We start from the raw sequence: 13237 nt of genomic DNA, 5'->3' as shown, positions 1-13237 counted from the left end.
TGTTATGGAAATAGAAGAATCATACGCAGATAAGTAGTGCAAAGACAAATTTTGACCATTTAAATTTTGGTTACAATCACCTGCTGATGATGCAGAGGCTGAGGAGGGCTGCAGGAGTCTCGATACAGTCAAAGCAACAGCTTTCTGTGGACTCTCAGGCGTGGACATGACTGTCTGTGGATGCTTGACAGATTTAGGACTGGGTATACATGTCTGGGTGTGCATGCCGGCAACCTGCTTTGGGAACACTGTGTGAATCTGCACACTGGTGAGTTTAGGAATGGCCGTTTGGTCCCTAGCTTGTACTAAAGAAACAGTTTTTTGAGGGGTTGTCGGTCTGACATTTGGTGGTTGTCTGAGAGGACTGGAAGGTTTTGCGAACACCTGGGGCTTTGGGCCTTTTCCCAATGAGCCCATTCTTTGGAAAACACTCCCCAGCCTTTGAGCTTCCTCGTGATTTAGTGTGCTGACATCATTACGTGTGTGGAGACTGTTGGTTTGCAGGTAGTTGTTGTCTCTGTTTGGAGGGGCAGGCTCCTCAGGTGTAAGTGTGTCTTTGTCCTTGGGTTTGTACCGTCTTTTCACTGTGTCAGACTCTTTCAGATTGAACTCAGGGAGCTCCAGGCTGTTCGGGGGCTGAACTGGACCGTCAGAAGGAGTCGTGACTTCAGTTTCTGCTTGAGTAATGACTGCAATCCTGGGTCGCTGTTTGATAGTAAGGTTGCCCTCTTCAGCAAAAGGTAGGTTGTCCCCTGAGCTGCGCTTTGGATATGCAGTAGTATTCTTTGATATTCTTTCATTTTTCCTTGCTTTCTCTTTCTCTTCAGATATTCCCTCTGTACTTCCACCTCTTTGTCTGCCCGTGTCTCCTTCTGTCCCCTCACTTTCTACCCTCCTAAGGCCCCCAAGCCCTAAGGCAGGGACAGGTTTAGAGTGCTGTATGATGATGTGGGAGGGAAATCTAAGAGGCATCGGTGAGGAAATAGCGGTGAAAACAGCTGAAACGGGGATTTGGGTTGGTGGTATATCTACCCTCCTGGATGGACTGCTGCTGCTACCCTCTAGCTGGGCTGCAATGCTCCGCACGCTGCCGGCACTCTCTATCGCCACCGCTCCCTTCACATCAGGTTCGACCACTTTGCCATTTCCCGGTTGACGTTCAGGGCTGCTGCTTACCGAACTCATCCTCTTGGGTGGTGGTGGAGGTGGGCCTTTGCGACGGGAGCGCACAGCGAATGAGTGGCTGCGGTTGATGTGCCGTTGGGCCCCTGTGGCACACGTGTGGCCGCGTCCCGGCCTACGCGACAGGGTGGCATAGGATGGCATGGCCTCAGAGGAAGCAGAGGAACTGGGAGGAACGAGGTCATCATCTTCGTCTGGCTCACCATCTGACAGAGCATACCGAGTCAGGCTTTGGGCGCGCTTCTTTTGTGGGCCCCTTTGGGCCTTATCAGGTGGTGGGGGTCCCAGCACAGCGACTGCTCCAGGTAAAGGCTTGGAGAGCATCCGTGGAGCCCCGTTGATGCCCCCTACCTGTGTCTGGAGGTAACTGAAGGCCCTCTGTGTTTGGGAAGGCTGCTGGAATGTAGAGGACGGTGAGGGGGGAGGGTGATGGTGAGACTGGTGGAGGCGGTTAGGGGACTGGAAGTGTTTGGCTGTGGGTGGGAATGCTGGGTAAGAAAAGCTGGGCATTTTGCTGGGGGTTAGTGGAGGTGTGATGGATGAGAGTTTGTTAGGAGTAGCAGACAAACTCTGGGGCTCCCACATCTCCTTCTGTCTACTTCTGCTTTCAGGACTACTTCTTTCCCGTTTTGCCTCCTCCCCAGCACCACCCCCGACATTCTCTTCAGACTGGCTGGACGTCGAGGCTGAAGATGGTGCGGCTTGGTGATGATCCTGACAATATCCTGAATTTGAATTTCCTGAATTCCCAGAATTTCCTGAGCCCCTCGAACGCACGCCAATGCTCTCTTGACTGACTGACATGGCGGTTAGAACTACAGCAGAGGACATGTCCCTGAAGCCAAAGGCCTCTGTGACACCTCCTCCCACCTTGCCTATCATAGCACTCTGCAATTCAGCGCTGAGCTCGCTGTCCTGAAAGGAAAGGAGAGCCCTGGGAGTGTGAGGGGAGGGGCAGCAGTCATTGGAAGGAGTGTTTACACGCATGTGAGCAAGCACATTATGTGCTGGCATGTGTTCGATGGATACCAGATCCAGAGCGGCAGGGGGTTTTCGTCTTAGAGTTTCGCCCCCAGTTCTGTTGGCATGGTTACGAGAGCGCTGCAGGTCACACAATCTCTTCACAGCTAGCATAAGCTTCTTCTGATGGCCTGAAACACACGGACACACATTCATCATAATCTATTATTAAAACACTCACACTGCTTTAAAGCAAGAGTGAGTGTCTTACCAAAGTCTTGCCAAAGTCACAATTATAAGTCCATTAAATGTAATTCCCCAATGGGCTCTTTAGATATCAGATAAACACGTCTACTCTTTGTAATCAACAAACATTTTCTCCCATAAAGTAGCCTGCACTTTCACAGCAATTCCATGAGATGTCCTGTTTGCTAATTGTTAATTGTGAATTCTTTGCAAAAGATTGAAAACCAAAACTCGAGCAGACAACGGCAAAATCTTATTTCTCACCCAGTTTGGTGATGCCTATCTCCTGCAAGTCCTCCCAGGTGATGTCCTTGACAATAGTGATGGAGTCATAGCCATTTTCACAGAGTGTCTTTTGGTACTGAGGCAATCCAATCATACTTAGCCACTCCCCCAGGTCCAACTGAAATAACAAACACACACGGACACAGGAAATATTCACACGAATCTGAGAGAAATAGCTGCATTTCAAGAGGGTGAGTAGGAAATCCTAAAGGATTTCTCACAGGAATGTGATCCGGCAGCCACTCAGGGATGCTCAGCTTGCCAATCTCCATTGAGATCTTCTTTCTGTGGCCTGGTTTGGTCACTCCGATAGCTGTTAGATCCTGAAGAGCAAAACACATGTCGACAGCCAATGAGTGATCAGCAAAACAAAGAATGTGTTACTCACAAATAACTATGATCCAAAATAGTCTGCTAAAGATAAACGGGACATTTCAGTGTAAAAACATTGATGTCTTGGCGCTACAGTTAGTTCTCTGCTACATTTTGAGAACAAAAACACCATTGGCAGTCCAAGTGGCACTGAACAATTACATTTGAGTGGGGCTTCGATTGCATGCCGGTAAACAGTTCGTTTAGAAGGTAAAGGAGACGTAATGCACTTTCTGTAATGAATGATCATTATCGTTTGATGATACAGCTTTTTATTAGCTGTATTTTCATGGTTCTAAACTGTTAACTGAGTATAAACTGGCTATTCGCGAATGTAGATATTGTCTTTCAACTCAACTTCATTTTCACACCTCAAGTTGCTAATCAGGCCGTAAAATAACGATCGATGCCAAGAGAAGGAAGTCTTGGATATCTGCTGGCTACACAGAAACCGCCAAAATAATGGTTGTGGCCACCAGAGGGTTAATTGCGACAAATATACAATGGGTTCTGTGACTTAGAGTTTAAATCTTCCTCATTATATACTAGAACATCACATAAAAGAAGAAAATGAATGAAGATGGCATGGCTTGAAGTAATTTTGTTCTTGGTGAATGAACTCACTTGATTACAAGTAAACCAGAGTTGAAAGACTTGTCATGCATGTATGGTGCCATGCATGAATAATACACATGTAAGAAAATACAGACATCTTTTGGTGTATTTGTTCTAATGAGAGACACACTCTTTTTCCATTTTGTACTGTAAATGACGCACATTTTTTGACGACGAGCAGAGGAGTCTGACAGAGGCTACAAACTGCTTGGTCTTATTTCATAAGGTAATAACTGCTGTTTCAAATGCATTTGGCAATAATCTATGAATGCTAAAAATGCACACACATAGACACATACACACACCTCAGGGGTCATCCTACTGATGGTTGGTACATCATATCCTGCACTGATGAAGCTGGATATGTACTGCTCCAACTGGAATTCACATAACCACTGGTAAATGGCTTCAGAATCCTAAAGACAAAGAGAGGCTAGATTTATGAAATTTCTTTATTAAACATACACACAAAACCTACATACCTTCTCCTAATACTCAACTCACCTTGCCCTCCAGAAGCTGCTGTGGTCTCAGAAAGCCTTTCGGAGGAGTACTGTTAATGTGGTGACGGGAACCACCTAAAAAACACACATCATCATTTCTATAGGACAACAACCTCTGTTATGTTTTATTGTGAGCGACTGGAGGAAACAAGAAGAAACTTTTGGGAAGAAAAACAAGACAGATCAAAGACTTAATAGCCAGTATCTGGTATGTGTAATGACACAAGTAATGGCAAAAGTGTTGAAAATATCAAAAAAATAATAGCAAGTAATCAATACAGTCTGCAATAGTCAAGTCATGAATCAGTCTTCTCCAAGCAGCTGTCTGGGTGAGTAGTAGACTTAGATCTCTCGAGGTGAGTGAAAGTGTGTAATCTAGATAGATTAGATTAGATTTGACTTTATTAATCCCACAGTGGGGAAATTCGGTTGTTACAGCAGCAAAGAAAACCAAAAAAGTGCACACAATATGAAAAAAATTTACAAATGCGTATAAGATATAAGAAATAAGACATATAAAAAAATGTGTATTTTAGAATAAATACACACACAGACTATATGCACAAAAAAACCAAATTAAATGAAATAAAAATAAATAAATACAGTTTGGGATTAATGGAAAAAAGTGTCCGGTGCTATGAAATGAAATGAGATGAACAGTGCAATATATATTATATATTGCAATATATTGAAAAGTCTAACAGCCATCGGAACAAACGACCTGCGGTAGCGCTCTTTCCTACACTGAGGGTACCTGATCTTAAAACACTCCGGACTCATTTTTCTTAGTCATAACACATTACCACAAAATCCTGAGGGATACACTTTTCCTCCCTTTTTCTCAGGCTTCACATCCTTTTCTGACCCCGAGCCCAACGTTATAATTGCTTCCGAGTTTTCTTCCTGTTCTTTTAAAAAAAATCTCTCCTGACTGGATCTAACAATTTATCACAGTTTACGAGCACAGTTCCAAACACACACATATAAACTCTTGTCATTTTAAAGTGGAAGGGATTGTACATTATCTGAAGTAATCAGGATGCTGTTTCTGGAAGGAGATATTGCTAACGAATTTTTAAAATACCATTTTCCAGTTCCATGTGTTAGATAGATAGATATCACGTAAGAAAGTATGCTCTCCTGTAGTTTGGTTGAAGTGATCCTTGCAAAAGTGATATTGAAGACAAAAGACATTTTTAGTCTCAGGTCCTTTTAATACCTTTCTCATATCTTTTTGTTAACCCTGAAATGTACGGGGTGGTTTATAAACACTAATCTAATAGTGAAATGATCACAATAATAGTGAAATCTTCCAAGTGTCATTGTCAATATGACTATAAGCACATAAAAATGTGTTTTTGTCATTCATAAAAAATTTTTTACAGATAATTGTTACATTTTTTTAATCTAATTTTGAAAGAAAATAGAAAAAGTAGAAATAATTTGAGAAAACAAACTCGGCAACAAATCCACAATACTTTGAGAACAAAGTCAAATATTTAGAAGAAAGTTATAATGTAATGGGAAAATAATCTGTAATACTTTGAAAATAAAGTCAGAAATTTGTGTACAATAAAAAAAAAAAATAATAATAATTTTTTTTTTTTTGCAAATTACTTTTAGAATAAATCACTAAAAAGCACTTGTAGCAGTTATAGTGCTAAGTATAAATTGATCAACCCAATAAATAATCACAGCGTGCATACAAACCAACATTTTATTCTCCTTCTGAACCAAATATTAGGATGCTTTCCTCAAACTTTTTTCCCACAACATTATTACATTATGTTTACTCAAACTATTTCTTAATTCTGAAAATCCCTGCCCTCCTTCTCTGTTGAACAAATAAACTGAGAAAGATAAAAAAGATCTAACATCAGAATGAATAGAATTGTTGTTAACCAGAGTCATGAGACAGCATTAGTTTAATTTGCTGACTAACCTGTGGATCCCTCAACTTGTTTGCTGTGGTCTGCTCCTGTACCATGGATATGGTCTCCTGATTCACCAGCAGATGGAGCCAGCTACACAGAAAACATGAAAGAAGGTGAAGTGACTCCACTGAATCTCTTGAATTACTAAAGTATACTATTGACAATAATCAGACATCATCAAATCAGTTAACCAAGTTGCACTCGTGGTAAAATCTGAGGAATATCCTATTTCCTCTTTTTTCAGCGGGAGTTCCGGAGCTGATCTGACCTTGGCACTATCAGCGTTGTGGCGATTCGGAGTTTCATTCTGTTTGTGGCCACTCTCTGAGCTCTGGCCGCTACCGGCACTGCGACTGCTGCCCACACTGCCGGCGCTGCCAACACTGTGTCTGTCACCTGAGAAATGAGAAAGAAAGCGAAACAAAACAGAAAGAAATCGTAGTGTTAAATTAAATAGAATTTCAGAGCTGGTAAACTGGAAGTTAAAGTATGGTCTCAGTACTCTGAAAAAAAGTCATTAGTGACTCATATTTATTCTTGAAGGATTGGTTTGAAATTTTTGGAAATCTACTTATTTTTTTTCTATGCAGTTACGTGAGAATATCAATAACAATTTCATGTTCGTGTGCAAGTATAGAGCTAGGTTTAGGAGGCGATTAGCTAAACTGCATAAAAGCTCACCAATGAACATGCATCTCTGTTCAGATTTCTGGTACGTGCCTGTCAACATCTCTGAAGCTCACCAACAGAAAACCGCATTATCTTTAGCTTCTGTGAGTTGTTAGTGGCCCGCGTAACAGAATTGATGTCGTAGTTGTCTTCAGCCATGAGGTTAAGTACACAGGCTTGCAATGCCTATTAAGGATCAGATCTTTTCTGACACAGCAGTTCATCTTCTTCACTCCTGATTTGTGATGATATCAGTGATAAATGTTCCACAGCTGTGAGTTATGTGACGTAGCACTGTTTATGAGAGAAACTTAATGGGACTAGCTCTCCTCATTCTTTAACCCATACATTAACAGAATTGTAACAACATCGTGAATTTCCTGTTTAACCATCAGGGCAGTCGTCCATCATTTTATGCAATATATATCCGTTTGTGTACAGATTAAACAAATACATGTAAATTCGTGAGCTTTGTGCTAAGCTAGGCTAATCGCCACCCGTCATTTGCTCCACATTTACCAAATAGAAATAAAGAGCATGGGATTTAAAGGGGGGGCATAGGAAGGTCAAGGCTTTTTGGATATAAAGGGGGGAAAGATGGTAATAAGCTTTCTTAAAGAGGCCCGGCTTGTCAGAATGGCAGAGTGGTACTGGTCTACAGGTTCACACAGGGTCGGGGAATTGGGGTAGTCGGGTGGGGGCGGGGGAGGTTAACAGGTGTTTGGGACCACACACTCTTACCAGTGGGAGAGCTCCTGAGGACCCAAATGTCCTGAGTGGGGCTAACAGGACTAGGTGGGGCTGAGAGCTGATTGCCCGATGGAGCACCTAACAAACACACACACTTTAGACACACGCTCACTGCAGAGCTGGGACACGACCTATCAAGCGTTCACCGAGCACCAGGGGAGAGACTGGGTGCTGTTTGGGAGGGAAAGGAGATGATGAGCCTTTGGACAGAGATGTAAAACCTCACTGCCACCTGTCATCGGGCCCTTACTTGTCTCGCTTGGTAGGACATGAATGTATCACGTGGTAAAACAAGGGGGGAAGAGTTGGTGAGTGTGTCTGTGTGTGTACCTGCAGGATCATAGCCAAGGATGCAAGAGTCGTCAGTCTGAGGGACATGGTTGTGGCCTGAAGGGGGAGCTCTTGATGCAAAGTGTTGCCGTTGGCCAGGCACTGGGTTTTGGCGTGAGAGAGTGCCTCCTAGGGTCAGGGAGACAGGTTTGGGTTGAGGTGGGCATGCATGAGTGAAGGAAAAGTAGATGATGTACATGCATGTGTGTTGCCAGTTTAAAGTGCATGGGAACATCCTTTAAGAGTGAAGTGAATTCTCAAGAAGTCTTATGAACATTATAATGTATTCTAGTTCAGTGAGTATTCGGAACAACAGCTAAAAAAAAAGGGGAAAAATGTACTGTAAATCCTCCGCGGAGTTACATAAGAGGCTGCTGAATGGGAGTGGAAGATCACTAGCAGTGCTGAGAGGGCTTAGTTTCCTTTGTGTGTTGTTGGTCCATGGTTGCTGACACCGTGGACATTTATCACAGAGCTCACACACATTAATACACATACATACACGTGCACACACACACACACACACACACACACACACACACACACACACACACACACACACACACACACACACACACACACACACACACACACACACATACAACTGAGTTTGCCTCATAAGCAAATAGCCTGTCACCAACTAACTCTCTCTCTCTCTTGTCTCTTCTCCCTCAAGCATGAGCAGACACAGATAAACACACACACACACACACACACACAGACAGACACACACACGCACGCGCGCACACACACACACACACACACACACAATATCCCAGCGTAGACTGTGAGGGCTCGAGCACTGATCTGACACTTTGCAATCTGGCTGTAGTAATCCTATTAATGTGTGTCTAGTGTGTGTGTGTGTGTGTGTGTGTGTGTGTGTGTGTGTGTGTGTGTGTGTGTGTGTGCGTGCGTGCGTGCGTGCGTGCGTGCGTGCGTGTGTGTGTGGTTGGTGTGGGTCGGGCTTATTGAGGACCTAGAAATGGAGTGTTTCAGTGCGTGCGTAAGCAACTGTGTCTGTTGTTATTGGACATTTCACTGCCATCATCCAACTGTGTGAATGTCAATGTCTTTACAGCTGCAAAACAAGCACAAGGCTCATATTCCTTTTCTTCACAGGGATTAAATCAGATGATTTAAAAGTTTCTGAACCCGTTCAGTAATCATCAGGCCAACATGACAGATCCTGCTTTTGTACAATTGTCGAGATATATTGCTAGTACCAATATAACTATTGCCCTGAGTCAAACAAGCCATTTTAACTCCAATCTTTAAAATCAGGGCCCCCGATTTAACAAATTTAATCTGACCCTGAAAGGAACTTCTAATAGTAAAAGTATAATATATAAAACATTTATCCTGCAGTGCTCCCAGTCACTTAGTGATTAAAGTGACAGATTTTTAACAGCACTTTTTTTCAACGATGTTTTTTTTTTTTTTTTTAATCGGATCACATGTTTGTGAATAAATTCTCTAACACGGAACTGTAATAGACGGTGAGCCTGGCTGGGTAAACTTGGCCAAAAATGTGCATAAATGAGGTACCTTTGGACACCCCCAAGTTAAATGTACACAGCAACCTATACGTTGGAGCTTCATTTTAGGCTATGTACAGTGTTTCCTATATCCAGACATTTAACAGCGGCAGAAATATGACTGCTGCTGGGGTTTTTTACTAGAGGAGAGAAGAGAACCTTGTTTTATTTTGCATACACTTTATATCAGTTCCTGTAAGTAAACAAGGAACTGACAGCACAACAACTGTATTATCATTCGCGAGAGTAAAACAGCCATGCAGCTATAAAGATATTTTTGTGTTTTTATTATGCAAGAAAGGTTTTGAGAGCAATCTTGCTTAAAACATTTTTATGGAACAAATGACTATAATGTGAATGTGAGAGGGAATTATCACCTGACTTTGCAGTTCCTCTCAGCTCTAGATGGCATTTTAGCCCCTTTCAGCTCATTATTTTGGTTTTACTGCCCACAACTTTACTGTTTTGCTTCAGTCCCACAGCTCTCATCAACCTTACGGTTGATGAGAGCCTGGTTGCCTGGAGCAACAGGCAGCTGTTTTCATTGAAAAAGCTATCTGGTAAACCACCTGCACTCTACAAAAACCAAACCGCAGACAAAGTTTGAAGGTACCTTGTAAACACATGAGCCTAAACTTTAAGAGCCAGATCATTTTCATAGCATTGACTGATTGAGATTAAAACAGAGCTAAAAAAAAAAAAAAAAAAAAAAAAAAAGGGTGAATATTAAACGTACATTGTACATGGAACAATGTTTTCTAACACATTTGTCAGAGCAAATTTATAAGGTGTAATGTGCACCACATTTACAAGTAAAAGTACTGCATCTGAAATGTTACTTAATAAAAAATACAGACTTATCATCAGTAAAATGTTCTTAAAGAATCAAAAGTGAACATGCTGATAATATAGAAGGGCCCATTTTCGACTGTTACTTGATGATATTACTGTATTGTTGTTATTGATACATTAACCAGTAAAGTAGCATGTTAAATTTAATCTGGTTGAGGTTGAGACAATTTTAACTATTTCATATAATGTTGGGTAATTGTTAATAAGACCACAATGTTTTGCATGTAGTTTCTTTATTGGCAAAGAAGCTATTTCCTATGGCTGTCAAATGTGGAAATATGCAGTGGCATAGCAGTAAAACAGTACTTAAGTGCAGTATTTACGTAAATATGGCTTGCATAAATATACCTTCTTTCCACTACTGATAATCTGAGTTTATGCAGATGTGTGAGAGCTGCTTTGTCTACCTGTTCTCCTGCTGAGGACCTCCACCACTGAAGGAGGAAAGAAGCCCACCCGGTCCGTCCCCAGCTGGGTGTCGTGGATGTGACCTTTCCACCGGCCATCTGAGTGCTGGTCCAGGACCTGACACCACACACAAACCAACAGCACACTTCAGCTCGACTATGCAACATAAACAACGACTTACAAATGAACCATTGGTCTGAAGACTGAGTGGTTTGTTTAAAGCAAAAAGAAAAAGAAAGAAACTTGGTGGATTTTGTGTCTAACCATTTTGCCTTAACAATAAGTATGCATGTCGTGTGTAACTCTTCCGGGCATGCATTTAAGACCATAATGAAGGCACCAATGAGCTGGAAATACACTGTCTATCCATAGTAAGTGTGAACAAAATATCTTGAGAGAACAAAAACAAGCACCTCTGCTTTGTGACAGGATATCACACAACAGCACACAAGTCGAAACAGGAATCTAAGAAAGTTGCAATATCTCCTATAAAGATATCAAAGTACACAGCAGTAAGCACATAAATACATGAAAAAGCATGAACAAGTGTTCATGTAAGCTGCTAATAAGACAGTGACAGCAGCAAGTATGTGCCTGCTTCTATGCTGTGGTCTCCTGCTCAAAGTACACTTAATTACCCAGACAACATCCCATTCAAATCCGAACAAGACTTCGCTCATGCAGAGGTCTTCATCATATAATCCTTACACTGCCTGTGATTTCTCTTCATCTCTAAGAAGGTATAAAATCTCAGTTATTTTACAGGAGTAACTGTGAAATAGAGTAATATAACATGCTATGCCTGTATATGACCAGAATTACAGTCATTTCCTTGAAATGAAACATTCAGAGCAATCCAAACAGGTAGGGTTTTTTTCTTTTAGTTTTCTGAGGTGTTTTCCATTTGCATCACTCATCCGTCCCATGACCATGACATTCTGAGTTATTCACTAATACATTTTTCTCTAGCACACACAGATCCGTGACCAAAAAAAACATGGTTGAACACATGACCAATCACAGCTTTCCCTCTGTCAAAACCTGCATAATGTGCAGAGTTGATCCAAAGTAAGTTCAAGGGATCAACTTCACCTGGCAGGACCATCAAACTCATGTTGTGTTTTTGTGGGTCGACATCACACAATACTTAGCAAAAGTTCAACTAGGCAAGAGAAAGCTAACATTGTAAGTAGCACTGCAGTGTTTGGGTGGCATGCAGAGACTCAGCAGTGTAGAAGTTTAGAAAGGGAGAATGAAATCCAAATTATTTTCCACAATTTACAGAAACACCGCAAAGCCAGACTATCATTAGATGCTATAATTTACAAAGGACCCTAAATGCCTCACACATACAGCATTACTATAATTTAAAGTGAAAGTGTCCTGTGGAAACAGATTGTTTCCTTCAAATATAGATCTGAATTCCAATAAAATATTCATTTTTTTTTAGCTTTTATTTTGAAAACCAAAACTAGAATAATCTAAGAGTGTCCGTTTCGTGAATCTTCGTAATCTTTGCACATCTCACTACTACCTCCATTGGAAAACAGCATTTGTTTTGAAACAGGTATTGCTGACTATAATGCCTGGTATTTACAGCTGCAAATTGATGGATGGATGGATGGATGGATGGATAGGGCATAAACAAGCCCGTGTGCATTAGTGCACATGGAATGGCTAACTTGAACATCTGGAAAGGCCAAGAGCTGATGTTACTTACCAAAAAGCTAAAGCCTACTGCGTTACAAAAACAATGCATGTAGCAGTCGGATACCGATGTACCTAGACCCTGGAATTCAGCTTAGATCTATTTGGAAGTTTTCCTTGGTTCTTTGTCGAGCATCACCACCATCCTTTTGGACAATCTGGGGTTCATTTTTCCTCTTACAGCCACATGCAGGCAGTTTGACTACATTAAACTTGTTAATAACATTTGCACCTGTAGTCACACGAACATGAAGCTGCAATCAGGACTGCAAAGTGAAGCCATGACTTGTTAGACAGCCATAAAAGTGAACTTTTTCTTTCTCAAAAGAACAGTGAAAGACAAAAACAAATACCATTATAATATCTCCAGCCCGGAAGTTAAGGGCAGTGGGGTCGTGGAGATTCCAGTAGTCCTTCACTGCTCTGACTTGGAGAGAACTTGATGCCTCTGCAAAGAGCAAAGATAGAATACCGTCATGTAGCGACCTCTCCCCCAGTGTTCAAACCGCCTATTTTAAACAAACATCCAAATTTCACAAAAGCATCAAAGTTCTGTATCAAAAAACCTTTCAAGAGCTACCAACCTCTGAGGAGCTGTTTGATCTCCCTGCTGGCTTTGGAGGTAGTGAACTGGTTGACGATGTCCAGAGCAGTCTGGTTGTACGTATTGTGCTGGTTCACATTGATGCCCGCCTACACACAAACACAACAGGAGACAACTGTGGGTGAGGTGCACTTTTACAGCAGATCCTCCCGCAACCCTCCTCTAATTAAAGAATAACACACAGCGAGTGAAAGTGGGATGTAAATTTGTGTTAGCTTTCAGCAATGTCTTTCTATCTGCACTCTTTGTACAAAAACATAACCCTTTAAATCCCACATTAGT

At 41.8% G+C, this 13237-nt stretch overlaps 1 protein-coding gene across 1 annotated transcript in view; it reads right to left on the bottom strand.

Annotated features, from left to right (window-relative positions):
- LOC138202331 (caskin-2-like) overlaps positions 1–13237 on the bottom strand; it is a 49677-nt gene that overhangs the window by 2556 nt on the left and 33884 nt on the right. Inside the window, exons 8-18 of the mRNA XM_069156266.1 lie at positions 12936–13044; positions 12705–12799; positions 10644–10761; positions 7847–7975; positions 6366–6493; positions 6106–6187; positions 4165–4238; positions 3966–4076; positions 2895–2996; positions 2653–2791; positions 81–2333 (exon numbers count right to left, since the gene is read on the bottom strand). Of these exons, the coding sequence (XP_069012367.1) occupies positions 81–2333; positions 2653–2791; positions 2895–2996; positions 3966–4076; positions 4165–4238; positions 6106–6187; positions 6366–6493; positions 7847–7975; positions 10644–10761; positions 12705–12799; positions 12936–13044 (3340 nt within the window). The remainder of the gene's footprint in view (positions 1–80; positions 2334–2652; positions 2792–2894; positions 2997–3965; positions 4077–4164; positions 4239–6105; positions 6188–6365; positions 6494–7846; positions 7976–10643; positions 10762–12704; positions 12800–12935; positions 13045–13237) is intronic.

This window comes from Embiotoca jacksoni, unplaced genomic scaffold, assembly GCF_022577435.1.
Source record: "Embiotoca jacksoni isolate LCO1_2020_lvr unplaced genomic scaffold, fEmbJac1.0.p SCAF_20, whole genome shotgun sequence".
Taxonomy (NCBI): Eukaryota; Metazoa; Chordata; class Actinopteri; family Embiotocidae; genus Embiotoca; species Embiotoca jacksoni.
This window is presented reverse-complemented; position numbering and strand designations above follow the sequence as displayed.